Source organism: Ursus arctos, unplaced genomic scaffold, assembly GCF_023065955.2.
Source record: "Ursus arctos isolate Adak ecotype North America unplaced genomic scaffold, UrsArc2.0 scaffold_1, whole genome shotgun sequence".
NCBI lineage: Eukaryota > Metazoa > Chordata > Mammalia > Carnivora > Ursidae > Ursus > Ursus arctos.
In genome coordinates, this window is record NW_026622763.1 from 102,295,278 (window position 1) to 102,323,226 (window position 27,949).

The 27,949-nt window shown below is 41.0% G+C and overlaps 1 protein-coding gene across 9 annotated transcripts in view; it reads left to right on the forward strand.

The window, feature by feature from the left end:
• Positions 1 to 21,790, forward strand: part of GIGYF2 (GRB10 interacting GYF protein 2) — a 140,832-nt gene extending 119,042 nt beyond the window's left edge. For 8 of the 9 annotated variants that reach the window (XM_048214333.2, XM_026491686.4, XM_044380780.3 and 5 more), the window contains 7 exons: positions 5,861 to 5,983; positions 8,784 to 8,990; positions 9,120 to 9,325; positions 10,519 to 10,673; positions 12,218 to 12,408; positions 14,728 to 14,875; positions 19,956 to 21,790. In XM_048214333.2, the coding sequence (XP_048070290.1) occupies positions 5,861 to 5,983; positions 8,784 to 8,990; positions 9,120 to 9,325; positions 10,519 to 10,673; positions 12,218 to 12,408; positions 14,728 to 14,875; positions 19,956 to 20,023 (1,098 nt within the window). In that variant the 3' untranslated portion in view covers positions 20,024 to 21,790. Of the gene's footprint in view, positions 1 to 5,860; positions 5,984 to 8,783; positions 8,991 to 9,119; positions 9,326 to 10,518; positions 10,674 to 12,217; positions 12,409 to 14,727; positions 14,876 to 19,955 lie in introns of those variants that run through there. The other variant, XM_048214336.2, reaches the window with a different exon arrangement.
• The last annotated feature ends 6,159 nt before the right edge of the window (positions 21,791 to 27,949 follow it).

The following is a 27,949-nucleotide window of genomic DNA, read 5'->3' on the forward strand; positions in this document are numbered from 1 at the left end:
ATTATTTTTTTAAATTTTTTTAAAGATTTTATTTATTTATTTGACAGAGAGACAGCCAGTGAGAGAGGGAACACAAGCAGGGGTAGTGGGAGAGGAAGTAGCAGACTCCCAGCAGAGGAGCCTGATGCAGGACTTGATCCCAGAACCCCGGGATCACACCCTGAGCTGAAGGCAGACGCTTAACGACTGAGCCACCCAGGTGTCCCCCCTTTAAATGAATTATTGAAGTTGGTTTTATGTCCCGTTTTACCTTCTTTAGGTCTGTCCTGGAGAATGTTCCATGTTTCTTTGAGAAGAATGTATATTCTACTGTTGTTGGCTGGAGTGTTCTATATAGATGTCTTTTAGTTCCAGTCAGTTTATAGTGTTGTTCAAGTCACCTAAATCCTTGTTGATCTCCACCTTTTTGTCCATTATTGAAAGTAGAGTATTAAAGTAATGAAGTCTTAAAGTATTACTGACTAAATATTGTCAAGCTACTCAATTGTCTGTATCTCCTTTAATTTCTGCCATTTCTTGCTTTATGTATTTTGGTGCTCTGTTTCATGGCACATACATATTTATAATTGTTTTATCTTCCTGCTGAATTGATTCTTTATTATACTTAAATGTCTTTGTCTCTAATAACATTTTTTTTAAAGTAGGCTCCTTTCCCACTGTGAGCCCAGCATGGGGCTTGAGCTCATGCGAGTTCAGCTACCACTTAACTGACTAAGCCACTCAGGTGCCCCAACATTTTTTTTGTTTTAAAGTATATTTTGTCTGATAATGATACAGAAACTCCAGCTTTCTTGTGTTTGCTGTTTGCCTGATATATCTTTATCCATCCTTTCACTTTCAACCTGTTTATACCTTTGAATGTAAAGTGTCTCTTTGAGACAATATAGTTGCATCTTATTTTTGTATCTGGTCTGATAATCACTGCCTTTTGATTGGATTCTTTAATCCTTTTTCTTTTAGTGATATTATTGGTATACTTGGATTTATGTCTGCCATTTTACTTTGTTTTTTATGCCTGTCTTTTTTGTTCCTCTATTCTTCCTTTGTTGCTGCTTTTTTTTACATTAATATTTTCTGTTTTAGCATTTTAATTCTTAAATGATTTAAATCACTATATATTTATTAAATAACCTTACTTATCATCTCTTCTTCATTTGTACCTGTGAATTCATGTTACCATATGATGTCATTTACTTATTAGCCCAGTAAAGAATCCAGAAAGAAGCCCAGCTTCTTTCCCACTCACCACCTTTGTGCTGTTTTTGACAAACTTGTTAGATTTCTGTTACAAACCTGTCTGTCCTATCTACTTATTTAGACACATGAATTATATATATACGCTATACACAGAATACACATTTGTTTTTGTGCGTTTGTTTTGTTTTTTCATTGGATTCGGATTATTTTCTGGGGTCACTTGCTTTCAGCCTGAAGAACTTCCATTAATATTTCTTGTAAGGCAGGTCTGCTCTTAAATTCTCTGAATTTATCTGGGAATCTCTTTATTTCACCTTTATTTTTGAAAGAGTTTTAGTGGTTATAGAATTCCTTGTTGATCGTTTTGTTCTGTGAAGACTTCGGATATCTTATCCCACTGCTTTCTGGCTTCCATCGTTTCTGATGAGAAGTCAGCTGTTAATTTTATCCTGATTCCTTTGTAAGTGACTATTTGTTTTTCTTCTTGCTGCTTTCAAGATTTTCTCTTTTGGCTTTCAGCATTTTTATCATGATAATGTCTGTGGATCTCTGTGTTTATCTTGTTATAGTTAAGCTTCCTGGATGTGTAAATTAATGTTTTTAAATAAATTTCAGCCATGGTTTCTTCAGATATTTTTTCTGTTCCTTTTTCCCTTCTCCTTCTGGTCCTTGCGTTGTACACATATTGGTGCACTCAGTGGTATTTCACATTCCTCTAAGGCTCTCTTTGTTTCTCTTCATTCTTTCTCTCTGTTTTTTGGACTGTGTAATTGATATGCAAGTTTCACTAATTTCTTTCTTTGGCCAGTTCAGATACATACTTTTAGCTCCTCTAGTGATTTTTCATTTTAGTTATTGGGCTTTTAAACTCCAGGATTTCCTTCTGGTCTAAAAATAATCTCTATCTCTTTACTGATATTCTTTATTTGATGTGACATTGTCATCATGCCTTCCTTTCCTACTTTAATCGTGGTTTTATTTAGTTCTATGAACATATTTATAAGACTTGGATGTTTTTGTTAAAGCTGACATCTGGTCACTCATAGGTGGTTGCCAGCTTTTTTCCTGGTATATAGGACAGTTTTTGTTACTTTACATGTCTCATAATATTTTGTTGGAAACTGGAATTTTTTGATAACACATTCTAGTTACTGGTTGTGCATCCCCCATCATTGTTTGTTTTGTCACTGATTGGATTACGTTAGTGAGTCCCAGTCTCTCCCTGCCTCCCTAACAGGGTGAGGCTGCTGCTCCTCTGCTGGTTGCATCACTGGGTTTGCCCACAGTCACTCTCGGATCACTGTTTTTGGCAGGACTGTCTCTGATTATCTTTTTTTCTGCATGTAGCTGTTAACCTCCACTAATTGCTACCTGAATTGCTCTATTCTCAGAAGTGCCCTGGAGCACAGATTGCTTCACAGACTGATCCAGTTAAATTCAGGCTTCTTTGAAGAGATACTTCCTGAGGTCTGTTTTTAAGATTGTTTCTGACCCTAGGAGAACTTCTTCCAGCTCTTTTCTTAGTTCTCTGAGACCAAGTTGGGGCCTGCAGTTTAACCTGTATCTCCAGTGAATCTACCAATCTCCTAATTGTCTTTCATCCAGCCTCCACTTTCAGAAGTGCTCTTTGGCTTGGAGTCTTCATTCTCCACACACTGTTACAAATAAAGTCAGTTTCTTTAGGAGCCATATTCCAATCTGTTTCCCTTACCGCCACCTCAAGGCAAAAATCTGAGTCACAGCTCTGGCACTGGCAATAGTGGTGTGCTTTTCTGAGTGGCACTCCTGCTTAGGAGTTGAGCCCTTGGGGGAGGAGCAGTAGCCTCAGGTTTTTTTGGCCTGCCTTTCCCGGTGGTATGGTGGCCTTTTGAGCTAGGGCAGTGGCACTCGGGGCTGTAGTAGTCCCAGTAGTACTGTACTCAAGGTAGTTTCCATCCCACAAGTTGGGGGCTAGGCATAAGAAGGGAGCCCTCACCTCTCAGCTGTACTTGCCTGTAACTTAGCCTTTGCAACAGTTAGCTGTAGCCAGGATGAGAAATGCTGATGTTGTGCTGTTTGCAGGAAGCCAGCCCACTGGCTGGTAGCTGATGGGGGGGGGGGGGGGGCTCTGTTCTTAGCTACGCTCATCTGGAGTGGAGTTTTGGTCTGGTTGAACTGGGGAGTTGAGAGAGTAGCTCTTGGTGCAAGTACCACAGACTCTCAATTCTTACAGAGGTTTAGCAGGTTTTCTTGAAGAAATATTTCTGATTTGCTACATTTCCTTATGTTCATTTCCAGAGGCTTTAAATAATTTTTTGAAAAATAATTTTCACCAGTTTTGCTGGGGAGGGGGGTGTACAGAGCACCTCGTGCTGTCATACCAGAAGTATAACAGTTGTTTTTCCAAAATAAAAAATAGTGCTGAAAAGTAAGGTAGCAATATGAGGGCAGAAAAAAATGGTAAAATTTCTTAAGTCACTGAAGGGTTTTAGGGATTCAGGGGATACAGAATGTGCCAAACTCCCTATTTGTTTCTGATTTGGGAGTGAGTTGTCCTGAAAAGTATGATTGATAAACTGCACTTCTCTGGGTAGTACAGGATGTTGGTTGAACTGGAAAATGTCCTGAGGCAGTGTTGACAGAATGATGGGATATTATTTTCTATGTACAAATAAGACTTAAGGAAAATGATAGCTATCTGCAGACATTTGTCTGTCACATGAGGAAGACAGATTTGTTCTGCATTATTCCAAAGAGCAGACCTGTGAGTCATGAGTGTAGAGTACAGTGAAGTATATTTTGGCATAGCAGTGGGAAGGATCTCAGAGGTGCCTGAAAGGGGAAGGAGCCATTTTTGGGGAGGAGAGTGCATCTCTTCCTGCTGCTGGCTGAGGTTCTAAAGAGGACTGGGGATTGTTTCCTGGGTAGGCTAGGGTGACACATCTGTTGGGCTTTTAGACAACATTGGGAGCTCCTGGCTGAATGTCTGCTTCAGAATTATAAAATAGACGAATTCTCTGGCCTCACCTTTGGATCTTCTGATTCATTGAGTGTGGGGCCAACACTTCTGCATTTTTACAGGTCCTCCCAGATGAAGCTGCCAGGTTTGAGATATGCTGCCTTATTTGATCTTGATAGCACCTTCCAGTGTGTCATTTCCTGTGGATAATAGGAGTTCATTTATGCTTGACTTTGCCTACCCTAGTCTTCAGTCTTTCTCTCTTAGCTTCCCTACTCACCTCTCCCCCATTACAGCAGGAGTGCATTTTGAGAGGAAATGTACCTGCTACCTACTGTTTTAGCCTCCAAATGTTAAGGATCAGTGATGTTCTAGTGCTGAGGGTAGTATCAGTGCTCATTTGGTAATATCAGTGACAGTTTAAACATGTTTGTGCCCTTATCTAAACAGTTCTAAGTTTAGAGATTTGTGCTGTAGAGCCATTCTTCTTTGGGCTTCTTGGGCATTTTGTCCAACCCATGTTCATATATTTTTTTAAATTAAATTTCAAATCTTTTTAGATTTGGTTTTTGTTATTTTTGTTTGTTCGTTAATAGCCACAGAATGTTTCAGAATTAAAGTGTATCTTTTTCTGGCCTGGAAGACCAAGAGATTCCCTTAGAATAATCAGGCATTTGAGAACATTAAAGTATTCAGGACCCAAATACTTATACTCTAGTTTAGTCAATAATTTTAAAGGATAGGAAAAATAGAATTATTGATTAAAAACAGCTTAGTGCTCATGACTAGAAGCTACAGCCTGGTTAACAGTGACTCTTTTTCATTAAAGACTGATTAAGAACTATGCCTGGCATCTTCCATTAGCTCCCCACCTCAGCTTTCCCTTCAGAAATCTTGTCCCTCAACCTTTCACTAGAAAGTAAGCATATCATGTCCTTTATTGCCTCTTTGGATTAAGAATTTAATGATTCTTTTGTTTACTTCTTTCTCTATATATCTGTATATTGCTCTATATGTCAGTGCTGGATGTAACAAATTTGAATCCCAAAATGGTAGATCAAATAAAAGTGTTTTATGTATATTTTAAGTTCTAAAATAATCTTAGGTTTGGGATAGTGAGCACAGACAGTGTCTGTCTGTCTAGCTATTTATTAAAAAAAAAGATTTATTTATTTATTTGAGAGAGAGAGAACACAAGCAGGGGCGGGGGCAGAGGGAGAAGCAGACTCCCTGTTGCGCAGGGAGCCCAGTGCGGGACTCTATGCCAGGACCCTGGGATCATGACCTGAGCCGAAGGCAGACACTTAACCGACTGAGCCACCTAGGTCCCTAAAAAGTTTTATTTTTTTTTTTAAGATTTTATTTATTTGATGAGAGAGAGAGCACGAGTGGGTGGGAAGAGCAGAGGGAGAGGGAGAAGCAGGCTTCCCTCTGAGCAGGGAGCCCAACATGGGGCTCAGTCCCAGGACCTTGGAATCATGAACTGAGCCAAAGGCAGATGCTTAACTAACTGAGCCACCCAGGTGCCTCTAGTGACAAAAAAATTTAAAAAGCAAACTGGGAGAATTCTAAAATGCAATAGGATTGCAGGAGGAAATTTGAATTGAAAGTCGTAAAAGGAGTTGAAGGAAACATGAATGTTCTGCCTGTACATAAATATGCAATATTGCGTCTGTTTCTTGAGCACATTTCCTCACAAACTCTTCTGCCTTCCTTTTTTATTAGCTTCCCTCTTCTTCCACGTGGGGCCAGCAATCCAATACAACAGCATGTCAGTCCCAGGCAACACTGTCATTGGCTGAAATCCAAAAGCTAGAAGAGGAACGAGAACGGCAGCTTCGAGAAGAGGTAAAATTTAAAAGTGGTCTCGTCAGACAGTGTTAGAAAATAGTTGGTGTGCATTATGGGTGAGTGGTTAATAAATACGATGATTACTGTCAGAATTGCTGTGTGTCTGAATTAGATGTTCATTATTAAACTCTTAGCCTGTAATAGGAATAACATTACGATTAGGTAACATGAATGTTCATTTACCTTAAACATTTTGTTGTAGCTCTTGAGGAAGTAGCTAGCTCATAAATAAAAGTACATGGGTTTTTCAGAATTATGGTTTTTATACAGATATCCTTCTTGTAAATTTGATTTTTAGAATGTGGAATACATTTTTTTCCTTCTAAAGATGTTGGGTTTTCAGACTAACTAGACAAACTTAAATATGACAGAAATAAAGTCTATCTGCTTGTCATTCTGTGTCCTGTAGCTTATCATTAGGATAAGAAGGATATAAAAGAATGAAATAAAGGGGGGAAAAAGGAAGAATACAGTTCATGACAGAAAAGAAAATGAATAAGTAAAATGGTTTGGTTTAGCATGCCATTAGGTACCATATTAATTCATCTGTCCATCTGTCCATACTTGCTGACACCAATCAATTATAGTCAGGGGATATGGCTGAGTCTAAGACAGACGAAATTCTCTGCTTTTGTAAAGCTTGCCCTTGGGTTGACTGATGGGAGATGGATAAAAATTGGTGGTCGTGATTGATTGTCTAGTTTTAGGTAGTGTGATCTGGGAACATCCTTGAAAAGTGGCATGAGGTAGCAGAGTCTTGCAGAAAGTGTGTTATGTGGCTATGGCTTGAGGCAGAGCAGTTTGTTAGAGAATGCAAGTTGTCATTTTTGGATCTGGGTGGTGTGGTTTAGTGAAGACCACAGCTACACAAAGAGAAGGGGGAGTTGTCTATACATATTCTCCATGCAGTATATTTGATCTTACCAATGGGTGATACTGTTGCTTCACCTTAATTACCTTATTTCCACCCTCTAAAAAGAGACTTTCTCTGAAATCATTTCTTTTCTAAAAGGTTATCAACAAGTTGGTGCAGAGAGGGTCTGTCTGCTCCCTTCAAGACCTAGAAATTGTTCCCGATATTTCTGGTCTCCGCTGAATGAAAAAATACTAGTGGTCATCAGATTTGGAATCCAGGATCTTGTCTTGTTCATCTTTGTCAGAAGTGAATGATTACCTCAGGGCGCCTGGGTGGCTCAGTTGGTTAAGTTTGTGCCTTCGGCTCAGGTCATGATCCCAGGGTCCTGGGTTAGAGTCCTCTCTGGGCTCCCTGCTCAGTGGGGAGTCTGCTTCTCGTTTTTCCTCTGCCTGCTGCTCACCCTGCTTTGTGCTCACTCTCTCTCTCTCTGTCTTGAATAAATAAATAAAATCATAAAAAAAATTAAAAGAGAAGTGAATATCACCTCATTTGTATTTTCATTTGATTGATTCTCTTTGAACTGTTAAATTTTTCCTACACTCTTCAAAAGGTAGAAAATGCTACTCAGTAGATAGTTCTCGTGTAGGGAAACCTAAGATAATTGTATTTCATTCTTTTCCTGGAGGTACCCTTTGCATGACCCCCTAACCTGTTCAAGTGTGAATGGTCTTAGTTTGCTGCATAGCTGTTCGGTTTTCTCAGATTCCTGCTATATGCACGTTGCTCTCCTGGACTGATTTTTATTTTTTCGTATTTTCTCTCCTGTTTTTAATCTCTGTCTTTTTACCTTTTTTGATGGGAGCATTTCCTCAGTCTTATGTTTTAATTCTTCTGTTGAACTGTAATGTATGTGATCTTACTTGGAATTTCTCTGAGTCTTTAGTTCTCTTAGTGTTTCTTTTTATAGCCTCTTATTCTTTCATTGAATTTACATCTTACCTCTCTAAAATTACTTACTAATATATATATTTTTTAAAGCTAGTCCCCATTTTCCCTCCCTTCTCTTGTTTCTTTTTCCATTGAATTTCATTTTTTTTATTTGGTCTTTGGCTTTCATCTTAGAAGTTCAGGTCAAACGTTTGTTGATCCTGGGCTGTTTGTTTATATATAGAATTAGAGGTTCTGTGTATACAACACCTTGATGGGCTTCACTGTAATGGTCTCTGGCAGGGCTGTTCTGTAGGGGAAGTCCTCCCATCTGTTCATATTTGTAGGTGTATTCTTTGTGCTGGGTCAGATTCCCCACATAATAATCACCGATCTAGCTCAGTCTCTCTAAAGAGGAATGTTGCAGTTTTCTGCTAGGGAGAGGAATAGATAGCTGCCCGACTGCATTGGGTTGCAGAGGGGTCTTCCTACTTTTTACAGACTTTCAGGCAGTTTTTCCTCTATTGCCAACACACTTCTAATTACTGAGTTTTCTGGATGAATTAGCCTGTTTCTGAGTTTCCTTACGTTTCAACTTACTGGGTCTATTCCATTGGGTATCATTATTTGTCTGCTTTTCAGCTTTTAGGATCTATTCTGTTCTTTTTGTCCTTATGGGTTTATACTTTTTAAAAGTACATATATATATATATATATTTTTTTTTTTTCCTGTCATTTTGGTAGGGCTTTAGGAAGTTCATTTGTATTTCATTTCTATGCCTAACCAAAAGTCCTATTTAATTTTTAAGCAGTAATTCTGCATTTGATCTTTTTATTCTCTTCTAAGTGCCTCTGGCAGTTTACATCTTTATTTGCAACAAAGTAGCTAACCCTGTCGAGTGTTTAACTTTGTATAGCTATTACGTATTTGCCTTCCATTTACCATACTGAACAGTAGTAACCAATATTTTTGAAAACCAGAATCTCAAGCTATCTCCTATTGTTGTGCAACAGCAAAGGCGCCAGCAGAGGGAACTGATGAAAGCTCTCCAGCAGCAGCAGCAGCAGCAGCAGCAGAAGCTCTCTGGCTGGGGCAATGTCAGCAAGCCTGCAGGCACTGCGAAGTCTCTCCTGGAGATACAGCAGGAAGAAGCCAGGCAGATGCAGAAGCAACAGCAGCAGCAGCAGCACCAGCAACCAAACAGAGCCCGGAATAATACGGTGGGTTCATCTTCCAAAGCACTCATTGTGTGGATTGGTGTTAGAAGCTCTCTTTTCTGGCTTTGGTGGACTCTCTTTTTCTCTTTTTAGTATTGTTAACCATATCACTTGTCTCTTCTTCTTTAACAGCATTCCAACCTGCACACCAGCATTGGGAATTCTGTTTGGGGCTCTATAAATACTGGTCCCCCTAACCAGTGGGCATCTGACCTAGTCAGTAGTATCTGGAGTAATGCTGACACTAAAAACTCCAACATGGGATTCTGGGATGATGCAGTGAAGGAGGTGGGACCTAGGAATTCCACAAATAAAAATAAAAACAACGCCAGTCTCAGGTAGGGCTCAAAATGATCAAACCTATGCTCCTTGGAGGGTTGGGGGACGGGGCGTGTGGGGAGTGGGATATTGGGTGGGCAGGGAAAGATGGTTACTTAGTTTTTGCTTATTTTCATCTGTGTCCAAGCATGGGATATTGTAGTTTGGTGATTGCTTTCTTCCCCATGGAAACACATCTGTATTATTACTAGGGGCTCTTTGTACTGCTGGGCACTTAGTCCATTGCCTGTCATGTGGTAACCACTTAATAAATATTGGGAGTAGTATATTTTTATTGCTGTTGAACATTTCTCCAAGATACTCTCTAGATCTTAGCGTTTTTCTCAAATTTATATTTTTAAGTTAGCTAGACTATAACAAGTATTATGAACACCTCTCTAATGACCTTACACCTGTTTATTTTTATGATAAATTAGTTACACTTCACCTTCGTCTTTCTTTCCTCAGTATGCAGTGTTAATGAATGAGCATGGGTTTTAATGATAAATATGTCAACTCAGTTCCCAGCACTGCCACTTATTAGCTGTGTGACCTGTGTGACCTTGGGCAAGAGGGAACCTCTTTGAGCCTCAGTTCCCTCATCTGTAAAATGAAGATAATAATGATGACTTCATGGGTGTAGTTGTACAGATTAAATGAATGCACACGGAGTAGTTAGTGAAGTGCCTGGCACATAGTGACTACTTAATAAATGGTAGTGTTGTCAGATTGTTTCTTCTTGTTTGAGGGTCTAAAGTATTAAGAATAGGACTCTAAACAACTCTCAGCTTATTGAGCATCTTTGCCAGGCACTGTGCTTTAGGCTTTTGCATACAGTATCTTTATTCCTTATGATAACCCAAAGAAGTATTAGTACCATTTTACAGATGAGTAAACTGAGGCTTAGAAAAATTTAAAAACTCACCAAAGGGCACATAGGAAGAATTTAATCATTTCTCTGGCAAGATGCCCTGTCTTCACAAATGAGACTGTATTAGCTCAGGCTAGATTGTAAGAGGGTATTGAGTTCTCTGTCCCCAATCTAAATATTTGAAGGTTTTTTTTTTTTTTTTTAATTCATTTTTGGAGCCAAGCATTGGATTACTGGACAGCCATCCAGTGTTGCCAAGACGTTTTCTGTTTATGGTGTTGTAGTATAATCATATAGTAACAGTTTCTGGGAATATAATATCGCCCTATTGTTTTGCTTTAGTAAATCTGTAGGTGTGTCTAACCGGCAGAATAAGAAAGTAGAAGAAGAAGAAAAGTTGCTGAAGCTCTTTCAGGGAGTAAATAAAGCCCAAGATGGATTTACCCAGTGGTGTGAACAGATGCTTCATGCCCTTAATACGGCAAATAACTTGGATGGTAAGAATTGGGGAGGGAAACCCAGCATGTGGAGTGGCAGAGCAGGACCCACAAAGAGGTTGACAAATTGGAATGATGGGCCAAAACTCAGGAGGTCAAATCCTGTATCTACCATAAGAACTTGACTCTTTAATAGTATAATAAGTACTACTTGTGAGAAAAGTCCTGTAATATTGTGCTCAAATAGGTTCTCAGTGGTTGTCAAAAAGTAAATGGTATCTCAGGCTGTCTTAATAATGTGCAGGACAGAGGAGGTCATGGTTCCATAGAGGTCATTTTATGGGGGACACCGCCAGCCAGGCCAAGTCCAAAGAAAGGTAACTCATGGTGGAGGCAAAGGTCATTCTGGGCAAGAGAAGGCGGAGGTGATGTGAGATCTTTCCCTTCCTGCCTTTGGGGGCGGGGGTGGGAATCCTGTGCCAGAGCAAGTAGGCTTAGTTTGTGCACAATGAAATTAGGACCAGTGAGTGGAAATGAAAAGGTTTCAGCGCAATTTGAAGAAAAACTTGCTAATTGTTACTTGATCACAAAGAGAATTCTCTGCCTTAGATGGAAGTGAGTTCGTGCCCTGCCCCCAAATGTTTGAACCAGAGACCAGTCAGCGTGGTGTGGAAGATCTGGATTCCTGTAACTGATAGGCTGATTTGAACTCATCCACCTCCACTGTCTTAATTAAAACCAAGGATCTTTTAAAAACAGAATAGTAAAGGAATGGAAGAGTTCCTTTGCTGCATTGTAACAATATCTTATGGTTTGAAAGAGCCAGGGGAAAAATAATAAGTAATAATAAATAATGGCCAGCTACCATTCATTAAGCACCTATCATGTGCTAGGCACTTTCTAGCAGTTAGCGTATGTTATTCCAGTTATTTAATTTTTCCAGTAATTTCATAAGAGACTTTACAGTGTAGGTGATATTATCCCCATTTTATAAATTAGGAAACAGAGGCTCAGAATGGTTAAATAACTCATCAAGGTCACACAGCGAGCAAATTTCAGAGTCAGGATTTTAACCCATGTCTGTCTAACTCTAATACTTATGCTTTTTCTCTTGCACCACACCGCTTGCCTGTTCCATTTGATTCCTCTCTAAACATATGATAACTTAGTGAAGTAAAAGTTCCTGGAGGGTATGACTGTATTTTTAGTATCTGTCATGGTGCCTGACACTTAATAAATATGATTGAATTTAAGGAAAGAAAGAATGAATTTCCAGATAACTTCTCTCTTAGGCAAGCAGTTGTTTTAGTCAGCATAACATTTAGTTTTTACCAGCATGACATTCTTTGAAACTAAACACGCGTGTTGTGTCTTTGTTTGACTCTGTGCTATTTGAGATAATTTTGGGCATTGCAATGACATTGGGCTTTTTTTTCCCCCGTGGAGTAGATTAAAGAATATTTAACACAGTAGCTGCATTACCGTTCAAGTTTGCATCATTAGAGTTGGTAGTAGATGTGACAGTATATTAAAAACCGACACTGATTCTTTGCTTGTGATATTTCATTGTTACTCTTTATGTCTTCTCCCCTCTCATGTTGCAGTTCCCACTTTTGTTTCTTTCCTGAAAGAAGTAGAATCTCCTTATGAGGTCCACGATTATATTAGGGCCTATTTAGGAGATACCTCTGAGGCCAAGGAGTTTGCCAAGCAGTTCCTCGAGCGCCGTGCCAAACAGAAAGCCAGCCAGCGGCAGCAACAGCAGCAGCAGCAGCAGCAACAACAGCAGCAGCAGGTACGAGGCAGTGGTTGGCGCTGTACCCCTGCGAGTGAGCAGTAATACCTTGAAGTATTGAGCAGCCAGAGAATTGGAAATTAAAACAAAAGAGACCACTTTTGTACATCAGATGAGCATGGCTTCTTAAAATATGGTAGATTTGATATTTTCAAATGACATGTCCAGAGACCTTTGCGAATTTCCCAAATAGCAAATATAATCCTTCTCTGTTAGGCAGACTGGTTGCATTTTCCTTGGTTTGTGATTGCGAGTTCCACCTTGTCACAGACCCATACATTTTTTTGAATAGTTGAAACCTACAAACGTTGAATCTCCAGTGCTCAGGATGCACTGTACCCAATATTGACAATACCGTAGCATGCCAGACATGTCATATGTTGTTGATGGGGATGTAAAAGGTACAGTCATTTCTCATTATTCGTGGTAGTTATGTTTTTTAAAGTTGCCACTAAAGCTGAATTAGCGAATACTAAACTGTTGCTCCAGGGAAAACACCCAGTTAGATTTCTGGAACCTCTGATCACAACATTTTTGTCAGCTGGTCAGTATGTTGCTTTGTTTTATGCGTGTTTCTGTTTCAGATGCCTTATTTAATATATTGTTGATTCCTTAACATTGAACTCAGGGCCAGCAGCACTAGAACTGACATCTGAGTGAAGCTCCTCTAGCACATGCGTTTTCTCCATAAGGCGCGTCACAGCCTTTTTGGAACACTAGATAGCACTTAATACTTGGGGGCCATTTTATTTTATTTTTTAGATTTTGTTTATTTATTAGAGCATACGCATGAGAGAGCAAGAGAGAGAGAGTGAGAGAGAGAGGGTAGAGGCAGAGGGAGAGGGAGAAGCGGACTCTCCACTGAGCAGGAAGCCCAACATGGGGCTTGATTCCTGGACCCTGGGATCATGACCTGAGCCGAAGACAGATGCTTAACTGACTGAGCTACCCAGGCGCCCCTCTTGGGGGCCATTTTAAACAGTGACAGCACCAACAAGCATAAAATGTGAACATCAGGACGCTACGGAGACTGAAAAAGATGCTTGTTTAGTGTATGAGAACTAAGACAAGAAGGCAGAATACCGCCCTGTTCCACCTCAGCTGGGAATGTGTTCCTCAGGCATCTCAGATTTTTCACTACTCTGGACATTTGCATGTTCAGGAAAACCATAAAAGCACCGCATGTTTTGATTTGGGGGTTACAAATAAATTACAACCAGTAAGTGAATTTGCAAATACGGAATCTGTGCATAATGAGGATCAGTTGTACAAGTTTTCTGAAAGATGAGGTGGCAAAGCTCAGGAAGAGCTTAAGAATTCCTATGATTTAATTCTGTAATTCTGCTAGAGATCATGTTAGTTATACTGGTCATTTCTGGGGATACAAAAGATACAGTGAAGTACATGGCATTTAAAAGCCATTTGGGTAGATGGGCTAACAGGGCTTAAGTGAAAGATGTCAACATAAACAGCACTAGGAAAAATAAGGAATCGGAAGGGAAGACATCATATAGCAATACAGAAAGTTCTTTACGTTTGTGAAATGGCTGCCCCTGTGTGCTGAAATTGGAAGTTGGGGCCCACTATGCGTGCACATGTGCACGTAGTCAGGCTCGTCCTTCCACAGTGCTTTCTCCACTCTTTGTCCTTGTTCCCCACTGCCACTACCTGTGCCTGCACCTAGCTCATTGAATCTGATCCCAGTTTAAAATGAATTGCTCTAATAAGAGCAACAGGTAAGTATGAATGGCTGGTAGACTATTTCATAGTTGAGCCAGTTGGTAGAAAGTGTCTGGATATTTGGGGACCAGATTTCTTCTAGGATTGCCAATAGGAATAAAGTACATGATACTAATTTTGTTTGGTAACATGCTGCCAGCTAGTCTGCAGCCTGTCCTTTCTGTCCTGGGGCTCAGAGACAAAAGGAACCTTATGCTTTGGTAGGTGAGGGGTGCAAATTGCTGGAGTACAGAGGTCTGTTTGTGATTATTTGCTGTATATTTAATTTCCTGGTGGATGGTATGGGCTTCATGTATACCAGAGAGGTTTCAACAGCTGTGTTGTCACAGTGGGATGAAAATCTGGACCTACCAGGATGGGCCTTTAGGAGGCACAGAAGCTTAAATGGGATGTCTGAATCCAAATGAAGGGAAAGGGTGGCTCAGTGGACTCTTCTTGGTTTCATTATTACCAGAATCCATGATAGGCTTTCTGTTTTTAATCTCATACTTGATAAAGTGAGGGCCAATCAGTCATTTTCTTAAGAGTGGGCACCTTGCATCCATTGTGTAACCACAGTTGTGACATCTTATCTCACAGGACTCTGTGTGGGGAATGAACCACAGTGCACTCCATTCAGTATTTCAGACCAATCAAAGCAACAACCAACAATCCAATTTTGAGGCTGTACAAAGTGGCAAGAAGAAGAAAAAGCAGAAGATGGTCCGAGCAGATCCCAGTTTATTAGGTGAGCAAAAGCCTAAAGTCTCAGCTGGGTGTTGGAGGTGTGTAGGTTACAGCAGTATTATATGTGAGTCTCCTGGTGGAATGTTTTTCATAAAGGGAAAATTTCTTTAACAAAATTAATTTTTTAAACCACTTCAAAATAGGTAATATTTACTGGGCACATCAGTGCAAGAGCGATGCCTCATATGCTATATGGAATAAAAGTAATTACTTCTACTATGTGGTGCTTTAAACTTTGAAGACTTATTTCATATATAATATGAATTTCCCTAGAAGGCCTTTCAGTTTAGCTGGAAAATAATGCTAATGGAGAAAAGGAAAAGTTGTAAAAATTTAAATGCTGGTTTGTATAGAGGCTGACCATAAATCCAATCAGGTATTCAAACAACTAATATTTGTTGATATCCTTTATATATGTGTATATATACCTATGATTTTCAGAGTCGCTCTGCATTATGAGATCATGTTCCAATTTGCCAACGAGTAAACCAAGGCCCTGAGAGTTTAGAACATTTTCCAGAGTCACACAGCTGTTCAGCAGTGGGGCTGGGATTTCAGAGGAGGCCTGTTTTCATTCCACTCTTCTGTTAGCCACAACTATTCTCGTCTAGCGTTGAGAACCAGTCTTCACACAAGGCAGCTTCATGGAAATGGTGAAACCAGAATTGGGGCTTTGAAAGACTGGCAGGAAGGACAGACAGAGGTGTTTCTGGAATAATAAACAGTCTAGGCAAAGCAGATGCAGGCTGTTTGTGTTTCTTAAATTGGCCTAACAGCCTCACAGACAATGATGAAATTAAAATGATTCTCTGTTTATGAATGTAAAGTAGAGTATTAAAAACCATGCTGCCCGGAGTAGAATGATTATGTTGGCAAAGACGGCAGGTTGGGATGTTGGCACAGGCAGGAGGCAGAGTGGTTAGGAGGCTGCAGTATAGACCAGGTGAAAGATCCTAGTGGCCTGGAGAATAGGGGTTTTGGCAGTAGAGATGGAGAGGAGCTGGATGTGTTCTAGAAACTTAAGGGACTCCGGGGCGCCTGGGTGGCGCAGCGGTTGGGCGTCTGCCTTCGGCTCAGGGCGTGACCCCGGCGTTATGGGATCGAGCCCCACATCAGGCTCCTCCGCTATGAGCCTGCTTCTTCCTCTCCCACTCCCCCTGCTTGTGTTCCCTCTCCCACTGGCTGTCTCTATCTCTGTCAAATAAATAAATACAATCTTTAAAAAAAAAAAAAAAAAAAAGAAACTTAAGGGACTCCAACTGGCAAGACAAGGGGAATGGAAGGGTTTGGGCAGCAGGATAGGTAGCCTTGCCATTTGCTAAAAGGATGAGCCCTGGAAAATGGAGCAGGCTTATGGGGTAATGATACAGAGTTGAAGTGTGTGAAATGCCTATGAGATTTCAAGTGGAGATGCCCTTGTGAAAGAGCAGAGAGCACAGCAGGAGGAGGAGTGCCATCCTACCCTGCCCTCAGTAGGGTCCCTGCCTTCCCTCATAGGTTCCCTACTCTGGAGAAAACAAAATGTCAGTAACAGAAACCTAACTTTGAGGATTGCCCTTTGGTACTGGGGCCTGAAAGCTGGCTTGGAAAGAGAGAGGTCTGGTGAAGTTCTGTTTTCTTCTGCATCAGAATTGTATTTTTTTTTAATTGATTGATTGCCTATCTCAGAAATTTATCATAAGAGTAGATGGAACAGTCTGACATTTTATCCAGTTTTGACAGAAATGGGTAAATACAGATTTACAAGTATCCCTGAAATTCTGAGTGTGGGTTCTAGCCAAGAAGCCCTCGTTGCTTGGGGCGCCTGGGTGGCTTAGTCGTTAAGCATCTGCCTTCAGCTCAGGTCATGATCCTAGGGTCCTGGAATCGAGCCCCACATCGGGCTCCCTGATCAGCGGGAAGCCTGCTTCTCCCTCTCCCACTCCCACTGCTTGTGTTCCCTCTCTCACTGTGTCTCTCTCTGTCAAATAAATAAAATCTTAAAAAGAAAAAAAAAAAAAAAAAGCTCTTGTTGCTCTTCAGCTGTGGAACTGAAATGTAGGCTGTCAGGGAAAAGGTTCCTCTGAACGTGAGGTGTAAAGCTCTTTGAATTAAATATTTAGTCTGACTCCATCCCTATTACAGACACCAGAAACAAAGGGATTTAAAATACTCTTCAGGGGAATGAGAGGTTGTTTTAGGAATAGAATTTAAGGAATTTATATATGTTGAAGGAGCAGGAAAAAATATATATATATAAGGGAAAGGGAAATAAAAAGTTCAACAGAGTATTAAGAAAACTCACTTGTGTAGGCTTGGATCTTTTTATGAAAATTTCTGCTCAACTAAATCTCTGAAAATTCCTCCGATAATTACTAACTTCTGCCCCTTACCTACTCATTTCCACTTACTACTATTTTCAGTTGATTTATAGTTTGAGAAAAATTAATAAATGTCAGTCAGTCACAGTTTGCCATGTACAGTATGAGAGTTCTAATTTGATCCAAAAGCATCCATTGAAAAAACAGTTGCTGATCAAAAGAGAACCAACTTTGCTTCTAAAACAGACCATTAGAGAGGCCAGCCTCATTTTAATGATCCATCGCCTCCATCGTGCTCTGTCTTCCTGTAGTTTTTAAAACTACCAGGTACCATTGTGAACCAGCATCCATTACTTGGATATGATAAATAGTCCATACACAATGACATTTTCCTCCAGTCATACTTTTACAGTCTCTCAAACCTTAAGAAATCATGCAAGTGAGATGTAGTCAGTTCTGATCCTAACAGAATGTAATCTTTAGAGCCAGGCAAAGTGGGCTTAAATCCTCCTTTGCATTGCCTTGGACTTCATGGTATCCTAGAGCTTTCCTGTCTGTCAAATGTGGAGTAGATGCGCCCACCTTACTGGGTTTTATGACCGGTCAGTGAGACTGTGTCTGCTAAAAGCTTAGCCCAATAATCAACATACTGTAGTCATAAGCAAGTAACTTTTTTTTTTTCTGGCCCCAGGCTGCTGATTTTCTCCTGTCTTTGCATGATTAAAATTAAGTTAGTGTGTGGTCTTTCTTTCTCTTTTTCTCTTTCTTTCTCTTTTTCTCTTTCTTTCTTTATTTTATTTTATTTTATTTTATTTTATTTTATTTTATTTATTCAACAGAGATGGAGACAGCTAGCGAGAGAGGGAACACAAGCAGGGGGAGTGGGAGAGGAAGAAGCAGGCTCATAGCGGAGGAGCCTGATGCGGGGCTCGATCCCATAACGCCGGGATCCCGCCCTGAGCCGAAGGCAGACACTTAACTGCTGTGCCACCCAGGCGCCCCCCTTTTTCTTTCTTTCTTTCTCTTCCTTCCTTCCTTCCTTCCTTTCCTTCCTTCCTTCCTTCCTTCCTTCCTTCCTTCTTTTCTTTTCTTTTCTTTTCTTTTCTTTTCTTTTCTTTTCTTTTCTTTTCTTTCTTGGTTTTATTTATTTGAGAGAGCGAAAGAGAGAGCATGGGGGAGGTGGTTGGGGCAGAGGGAGAGGGAGAAGCAGACTCTCCGCTGAACAGGGAGCCAGATTCGGGACTCGGAATCACGACTTGAGCAGAAGGCAGATTCTTAACCAACTGAGCCACCCAGGCACCCCCGTTTGTGTGTTTATTACATTTCTGCTTTTATCATGTGTAGCTTGTTTTTATCACAGTTATCTGTTCCTGAGATACATGTGAAGTCAAAACCTGCTTCAGAATAGAGTTATAGTTCATTTCGTAGGCTGTTTGGTCTTTAAGTTTTAATACTTACGTAATTAAACTGTTATTCCCAAATAGGGACACTAAGCCTTTTGTTATTTTCAAGGGAAAAGGTCTTGTGGGTTGTGGCAACACTGTTGATGGGTAGAGCTAAGGCTGGGGTTTGGAGCCCTGGCCTCTCCTAGTCTTAGGCCTTGTAAGCAGCTTGTACCACAGCTTCCTTGGTTAATAAATAGTCATGTTTATGTTTTCAAATCATGATATTTTGATTCAAGAGTATAATTAAGCTATATTTATTATGTAAGACTTTTTTGTTTATTATTGGTACATTTAAAATGTGTCTTTGTTTGGAAACTTGAACATTGACGAAGAAAAAGGAGGGGGCAGAACACAAGTAATATTAACAACTGCTTTTAGATAGGAGAGCATTACCTGTTTACTTTTTGATATTCAAATAACAGCTGAAACAGTTTGAGATTTCATTTAGGGTGGATGAACTGAAAGCTTTTTGGGAGTCACTCATTCCAAGGAAGCTCTGTTAATACTTTTTATCAATCTTTGATTATGGAGTTAATAGAAAACTTACATACATGTGGGTGATGGGATTAGGTTTTCAAAATGTTAGTGGTGTTTGTGATTACTGCTCTTGCTTTCAGTGGTGGTGCTAATACTGCTTTCTCTAAACTAGATGAAGTCCTTTCTTTTGCAAGTCTATTTATAATAGGTTGAGTTGAACAAAGTACTTTAATCTTTTTGTGCTGTCTACCTTTTGAGAGAACATCTGAGGGCTGTAAGGATCTGGCAGTGGATCTTCCCTGAAGCTTCCTACCCTCGAATAGCAAAAAAACTCTTGGCCACAACTTTGAAAAGGTTTTTGACCCAATGAGGGGAAGAAAATTATTCCCAATAGTGAGTGGGACTGAAGTAGTATTACGCCCACTTAGATTTCACAGTCATGTGGTCAGGTAGTTACAAAGTATTTGGTATGTGTTATTCCTGCCCCCTCTCGCTGCCCCCATCTCTGTTAAGAGTCATCTCTCAAATGAACTTTCCCCATTAGCGAGCCTCTCTTGGCCTTAACACGTGCTCACAGCCCAGATTCTTCTCAGGAATCTCTAATGCACTAGTTTGGAATTCTTTTTTTCCCCTCCCTACTTAAATTATACCAGAACCCTAATAAATAAATAAAAATGAAGAATCTCTCATTGGAAGAGCAGAATACTGCTCTCTGACCTTTATCCTTCCTTCTTCTTCCTTTCTTTAGTATCTCTATGGCATGCTGAAACACGAGAGACTTCTATTCCAGCCTACTGTCTGGAATTCGAGCCCCGTGGTTGTCTGGATGTGGTCACTCATTGCCAATTTTTTCCGGCAGGGTTTTCAGTCAATGCTTCATCAGAGCGACTCAATATGGGTGAAATCGAGACTTTGGATGACTACTGAGCACCTGCCAGTGGACTGGCCTTCCTTCTCCTCTCTGCTGACCATGGATTCTCCACCTTTGGACACAACACTTAACTCACCATTTACTCTTTATCACTCTGCAACAAATCACAGAACCGATCATCTCAGGCTTTTTCTTCTAGCCCTTTGTGTCCAAGATTCTTTAAACTGTTTTTGTTGGTGAGCATCTCAGACTGTAGATAAGTGGACCGGACCCTGTGTCTTGGGGGTGGCAGTTGGGATTACTCCCCAACAAGGCTGATTTTGGGCAGCACCTGTTTACTGTGCCGTGATTTCATCTACTGTGTCCCAGAAAGTGTGTTGGGATCTGCCAATAGCTATTTACTTTCTTATGTCACTTTTTTCCCCTTCTGTATTCCTTTTCTTCTTCTTTTTAACCCCCCGTAAGGGCAAGGGGTCTAACTGGTGCAGTCATGAAGAGAGTTAATGGTAACAGACATTGGCCAGCAACACCATGCCATGGACTGTGACTTGAGTGTCCGACAAGACAGTGAGAGCACCCCCAGTCTGAAGGTTTCATTGCCACTGCTAACTTTGGGATTGCATCAAGGAGGCCCTGAGTGGGGTGGAGTTTAGATTGGATTGGTTTGATGTTGCACACCCCTCGCCTGTTCTTTCTGAGCATCCTTTCAGAGAAAGGATTCATGTTTTTCTTCATTAGATAGTGACTTCCAAGCAAGCTGACTTCTCCCCTGGCATTCTCCAACCTGATTGGACAAAGGAAACCCTATGGCCTGGGAGAAGGACTTATTCTTAATTTTTCTTTTCTTACAAAAACTGATTTTTTCCCATAAATATTTTTACTTCAGAGGACTAGGACCAGTTTGTTTTGGGCCTTTCTGCTGAAAATTTGTCTCGTTTAAGAGGCAGCTAGGATCTTTACCATATGTATGAATTTGTATAATTTCATTTTGGATAGGGATAAACTTTTGCTTCTGATAAAAGCCCGGAATTTCATCTGGTTCCTCAGAGCATTGCGTGTGTGTCTTGCTGTGGCCCCAAAAGGTTTTGTTTAAAGATTCTGGAATGGCAAGTTGCTTGCCTTTTCTGAAAAGAAAACATACAAAACCTAACCATCTTTAAGACCTTCATCCATGGAAACCACTACACAGGAGAATGCAGTGGGATGGAGGGGATGGGAGAGAATGGGAGAGAGAAGCCTGGTTCTGGCTTCTGATCATGGCCTCCTAATACCCCTTCACTTCAATTATAAATGTATTCAAGCCCTATTTATAAACCAGTACTCTTCCTGCCTCCCCCAACCCCCCGCAGAACATCACCTGGAATTGCCGATCACACTTTGGTCTGGAGCCATTGGACCGTCCGTCCCTGTGTGAGAAGTGCTGTGGTTCAGGTGGCTCCTGGTAGAGCACCTTTTCTTTCTGTCATCATTGCCTGAAGAAGGCTGGAGTTGCTCTGAGAGCATTTTGGTTTTGGCTGATTATATTTGGTTTCTATTTTTATTCTTTTGGATCACCATTCTCCCTATCCCTTCTTGCCTCCCTCCCTTCCTCCCAAACATGTACAATAACTATACAGAGACTGCTACAAACTTGTATATAGTTTTTGGATCAAATAGCATGAGGAGATGGGGAACCATTAAAAGTTGGGACTCCTGCTCTCCTTTGCTTTGTAAATTCAAAAGTGGGGGGTGGGGAAGAGGGATAGTTAAAATGTTTACAAAACTTTAAGCTCCCTCGGAACTTTTGCCAGTGTGGAGGAAAATAAAAAAGAACTTAAATAAAACATGGTGGTATTCTGTCTGAGCGCACCTCTTGTACTCACCTTTGTCAAGGCTAAGTCTTGCACTAAACCATTCTCTTGGCACCATGGAGACACTCCAGACACGTGAGCACCCGAGACATGGAGGCAGCCGTGGCTTTTCCTGCCAAGCTATGAAACACTGGCTGGTTCTGTATTTGGGAATGTAGAGGTCAAGATAAACACGGGTAAGTCTGACCAAATCCCTTTACTCCTTTCACTGTCCCTTTCTGCTGACTCGTGGATGGTCTCCTGCCCTCATACCACAGACACACCCTCTGAATGTGCCTTCCAGAGCCTGCCCACACCTTCAAAACTAGACTCCACTGTGTGCTTGTTCAGGGAAAATAAAAATAAATAAAAAATGAAAACACAAACATTTGGGGTGGGGTAGGTGGATTTGGGGTAGCAAAGTCATTTTTATCACAGAACATTCCATTTACTTAACCAAGAACCTTGCTTCTACTTGAGGAATTTCCCACTTAGTAGAAAGAAACCACTCTTCTCCAAGAATGTTCTTCTGTCTCAATCCTGCTCTTTTTCTGTTTCATCTGTTCACTGACTTCCAACCACCACGTTATATCCCTTTCTATAAACTTACTTGCAAATTATCTTAACTTTTTCTGATTTTTAAAGTAATTGTTTTGTACATGGTTTATTTTTACTTATTTTAATTTGAAGACTTAAAAAACATACCCACACAAGATTGCTTTATTTTGGAGACTTGCTCCTAGATGGTTGGTGTTCTGGTTACTGTTGCTGCCTAACAAATTACTCCAAACTTACTTAAAAGAACCCCTTCATTTTGTTGGTAATTTTATGAGTCATGATTTTGGGGAAGGGCTCAGCTGGGCAGTTCTCCTGTGAGGCCTCTCCTGATTGTGGTCAGATGTCAGCTGGGGCTTTAATCTTCGGAAGGTTCGATAAGGTTGGCTGGCCAAGATGGATCACTCATGTGACTGGCAGTTGATTCTGGCTGTTGGCTAGGAGCTCAGCTGGGTTCATGGCTGGAGGAACTATATATTCCCCCTCAGCATGATATTTTCAGAGCAGGTGGGCCGCTTAGGCGGCAGTTGGCTCCCTGCCAGAGGAGAACCAAGCAGAGGTTGCATCACCATCTCTGACCTAAACTCAGAAGTCACATAGTGTCACCTCTCTGATAGTTTCATTCTGTCGAAGTCCCCACACACCCACTAAGACTCAGGGCTGGGAACATGGGACACTCTCCATCCTTGATGCAAGAAATAAGGTCACAGGGCGCCTGGGTGGCTCAGTGGTTAAGCATCTGCCTTCAGCTCAGGGCATGATCCCGGCGTTCTGGGATCGAGCCCCACATCAGGCTCCTCCGCTGGAAGCCTGCTTCTTCCTCTCCCACTCCCCCTGCTTGTGTTCCCTCTCTCGCTGGCTGTCTCTATCTCTGTCAAATGAATAAATAAAATCTTAAAAAAAAAAAAAGAGGGTCACATTGTAGGAAGAGCATGTGGGGTGGGAGATGTTGCCACTTGGTAATTATCTGCGTAAGATGAGTTTATGCATATACATCAGGGAACTTTAACTCTCTTTTCACTGGCTTTAAGTTGAGGGATTATTTTTTAATTTCAGGACAGATAATAGTAGTTCTGGTTTTATCTTAAAGAGTTATTTTTCTCTTAGGCAGCCATTTTATAAATATGTAATAATGTGTCCTTTTATAAACTTTAAAAAAATTGATCAGATGAAGAATTTTAAATTTATTTTATACAAAATGCCCTCTGCATTATTAATAAAAATAAAAAGTCTGTGTATGACTGACAGAAATGCTGCCGTGAAATGAGGCTGTTTCTCTCTCGTACTTCCAGTGTGGGAAGTAGCATTTCCTTACAAGAGCATCAGGCATGCACATTCCAAACAGAGTAAGTTATAACGAAGAGCACATTCCAGATGGAAGTTGGGCTTCTAGTTGACAGGTTTCATGGAGCAAAAAGAAATAGCCCAGCTCTGGAGATGGATTTAGCCCTGCTTGAGTGCAGGCAATTCCTGACGAGGAAGCTGCGCGTCTTGCGGGGATGGTCGGGAGTCTGGGAATCTTGAAGCAGACAGATGTGTAATGTTTATTTTTGGGATGTCATCGGATGTCCTAGGAATGATGAACCTATACAGCTCTTGGTAGTGCCAGTTCCAGACCGGAAACCTTCGAGAGGAGAGTTTCCCTCCAGGGGTTAATTAGTGGGAATGTTTTGCAACTAAAACAGCATAGCTATGCTTCAGTGTATGGAAGGAACAGCACATGGATGCTGGGAAGCAAGGGAAGAGAAGTGGGCTCTCTCTCTCATTGTTGCTTTGTAGCCTAAAATCTATCAGTGCCCCCATTTCGTTGCTTCATCATGAGGATGAAACTCAGAATAGCTTCAATACTCAGTCCAGCTGGTTTTAAGAAGCAGAGCCATCGTTTATTTCTTTTCTTTTTTAAATTTATTTGAGAGCACAAGCAGGGGGAGCGGCAGGCGGAGGGAGAAGTAGGCTCCCCGCTGAGCAAGGAGCCCGACTCAGGGCTCGAACCCAGGACCCTGAGATGATGACCTGAGCCGAAGGCAGACACTTAACTGACTGAGCCACCTAGGGGCCCCGCCATCGTTTGTTTCTTAAAGATTGTTTACTTGACCTGCAAGTGTAGGAATGGTAGATTAGTGTCCCTTGACCAAAAATTTATTTTTTCCTTTGAATTCTTCTTTTAGCGTGGGAAGTGGTCCTCAAAGTTGTCAGTGGGTCAGTATTAGGTTTGGTTACGTATAAGAGAAGACAAAAAGCAAAGTGACTTAAACAAGATGGTTTATTTCTCAAAATCCGGAGGCTGGCATGTTCCTGGGTTCTTTTTTTTTTACCATCCTGATTATGGCTTCCATACTCGCAGTCATTCATGGTCCAAGGTGATTGCTAGAACACCAATCATCAAACCCTGTATTCCAGGCAGGAGGAAGGAGTGGGGTGGGGCAGAAGGAGCACTCCTCCTTGCTCACTCAGCCTAAAAGGGGCTCTTTTGGGAGCCCCACCCAACATCTTATGTCTTATTGGTCCAAATATAAATACGTAACTGTGGTTCATTGCAAGAAAGACTGGAAGTTTCGGGATTTTAGCTGATTGCTTACCACCCCGAATACCACTGGGGTGCTGTTTCTAAGAACTGGGGAGAATGGATATTGCATTGGTGGTCAGTCTCTAATACTAATTTTCTCTAGTCTTCTGTTTTGAAGTTGCAAAGGTTTGGGATAGTTTGTGCACATTGACCATGGGAAAGGAATCCTAGCAACTACCCCAGTTTGGCCTGTGGACTGAGGATCTCAAGTCTTCTACAACGTGGAGGCTCAGAACAGGTTCTGTTTCCATTCTTGTGCAGAGCTGGGAACCCAGAGCAATTTCCAAAGGCCCAGACATGCTGTGTCTGGCATCTCCCAGTTCTACACAGAGTCTGGGTTTTTTTTAAGGCACTCTGTGGAGTGAACCTGCAAGTCGTTTTGTGAATGGAATTCCTGGAGTCAAGCTGTCAGATTTGAATGTTGGTCCTACCACCTACTTAGGGCAAGCGTTTGTTTCCCCATCTGCGAAATGGAAACTATCAAGTAGTTGTGATCAGTAACTTAAAATTCAAGTGCGTAGTACAGTGCCCAGAGCATAAATGCTTGATAAATACTATTTTAGGCCATTTTGCCATGTTGAAGGGAGTGTGGGCTCATGTAGGTGCAGCACAGCATTATTAAATAGGGGTTAATTTCTCTTGGACATCTTAAAATTAGCACGAAGAAGTAGCCCTTAGGAAGGCAGTGTGGGTTCTGGGAGGCTATATGTTAGCTAGTGCCAGATCACCTTTGGAACTTTGAAGCAAAAATCAGTCTTTGGGCTCCATGCCCCAGAGTTTCTAATTTGGAGTGGGACCTAGCATTGGAAATTACTTTGAAGTCCTGAATGGGCAGTCTGAGAGGGGAACCATCGCCTACCTGATGCTCTGTGAGGCTTGATTCAGCTCTAACCTCTCGAGTATGTGCATGTGACCTGTGTGTGCCTCTGCACGTCATTGCACCGTACTGCTGACCCAGGGTGTTTTCAGATTTAGCGCTTGTGTTCGGGCATGGGTTCCGGATGATGCGTGATAATCATCCTTTCCAGTTTTACTGAAGCAAACTGAAGCTGAAATGCAAGTATGGTGAGCCTCATATAGGACACAGTCACTGACCTGATTTTCTGACTCTCTTTGGTAACATGAAGTTAAACCTTAAGGGGGTCAGAGTCCCATCATGAAGTAGAAACCACCCTAAATATTCAGTCAAATGAAAAAAAAAAAGTTGGTGTTAAAAAGGTTGGTAACAAAATGAGAAAAGGTAAGGTTACTGAAAAATGGATCAGTAATTGTAGGGAAACCATTAATGCCATATCTAGTGACCCATCAGGCATCCTGTCCATTTCTGGGTGATCCTAATGTCTGTCCAGTTCACTTACTTACAGTCTCACCTGGATATTCCGTGTGTGTGTGTGTGTGTGTGTGTGTATGTATGTATGAATATGAGGATGGAAAAATAGAAAAATTGGTTTATATCTACGTATATAAAAGAAGCAAGGAGAGGAGCCCCTCGCTGGCTCAGTTGGTGGAGCGTGCAACTCTTGATCTTGGGGTTGTGAGTTTGAACTCCACGTTGGGTGTAGAGATTACTTAAAATCTTAAAAAAGTAAATCCTCTTGAGAAGAGGATAATACCCCTAAAATAAGCATGAATAAAATATACATAGCTGCTACAGTTCTGTAGCAGTTTCTGTACCAGGTCAAAAGGCTGTGGGTGATATTTGTACAACTTCTTTCTTACTACCCATTCCATGTTCTTTTGCCCCCCACCAGCCCCTCAGGTGGTGGGGTGACCAGAACCTTCATTCCTGAGGGGTCTGTGTCCTTAATAGTCCTGAGGTTATTGTAACTTTTGTCTTTAATTAGCTTTTCCCCCCCAAGTTTAGGGTTTTTTTTTTAATGAAAAATTTCAAGCATACATAGAAGTAGACTAGTGTCTTAGAAGTGTCTGGGAAGTCTCATGATCTAAGTACCAGCAGATTCTGTGTCTGGTGAGGGCCCTCTTCCTGGTTTGCAGACAGGCATCTTCTTGCTATGTCTTTGGGTGGCAGAGAGATCTCATGTCTGTTCTTTTTAATCCACCTTTTGATTTTATTTATAAAGAAGAATTTATTTTTTAAGATTTTTATTTTAATTCCTGTATAACATACAGTGTTATATTAGTTTCAGGTGTACAATATAGTGATTCAGCAAGTCTGTATATTACTCAGTGTTCAGAATAAGTGTACTTTTTTTTTTTAAGATTATTTATTTATTTATTTATTCAACAGAGATAGAGACAGCCAGCGAGAGAGGGAACACAAGCAGGGGGAGTGGGAGAGGAAGAAGCAGGCTCATAGCGGAGGAGCCTGATGTGGGGCTCGATCCCATAACTCTGGGATCACGCCCTGAGCTGAAGGCAGACGCTTAACCGCTGTGCCACCCAGGCGCCCCCAGAATAAGTGTACTCTTAATCCGCTTCACCTATTTCACCCATCCCCCACACCTACCTCCCCTCTGGTAACCATCAGTTTGTTCTCTCTAGTTAAGAGTCTGTTTCTTAGTTTGTCTCTCTTTTTCTCTCTCTTTTTCCTTTTTCTCATTTGTTTTTTTTTTTCTTAAATTCTACATATGGTATCATGGTGTGAAATCATGGTATTTGTCTCTCTCTGACTTCACTTAGCATTATACTCTGTCCCCATCCACATTGTTGGAAATGGCAAGATTTCATTTTTTATGGCTGAATAATATTCCATTGTATGTATTTTTACCACATCTTTATCCATTCATGTATTGATCGACACTTGGGCTGCTTTCATAATTTGGCTGTTGTAAATAATGCTGCTGTAAAGAGATGTGCATGTGTACCTTTGAATTAGTGCTTTTATATTCTTTGGGTAAATACCCGGTAGTGCAATTACTGGATCACAGGGTAGTTCTAGTTTCAATTTTTGGAGGACCCTCCATACTGTTCTCCCCAGTGGCTGCACCAGTTTGCATCCCCACCAACAGTGCAAGAGGGTTCTTTTTTCTTTGCATCCTCACCAACACCTGTTGTTTCTTGTGTTGTCGATT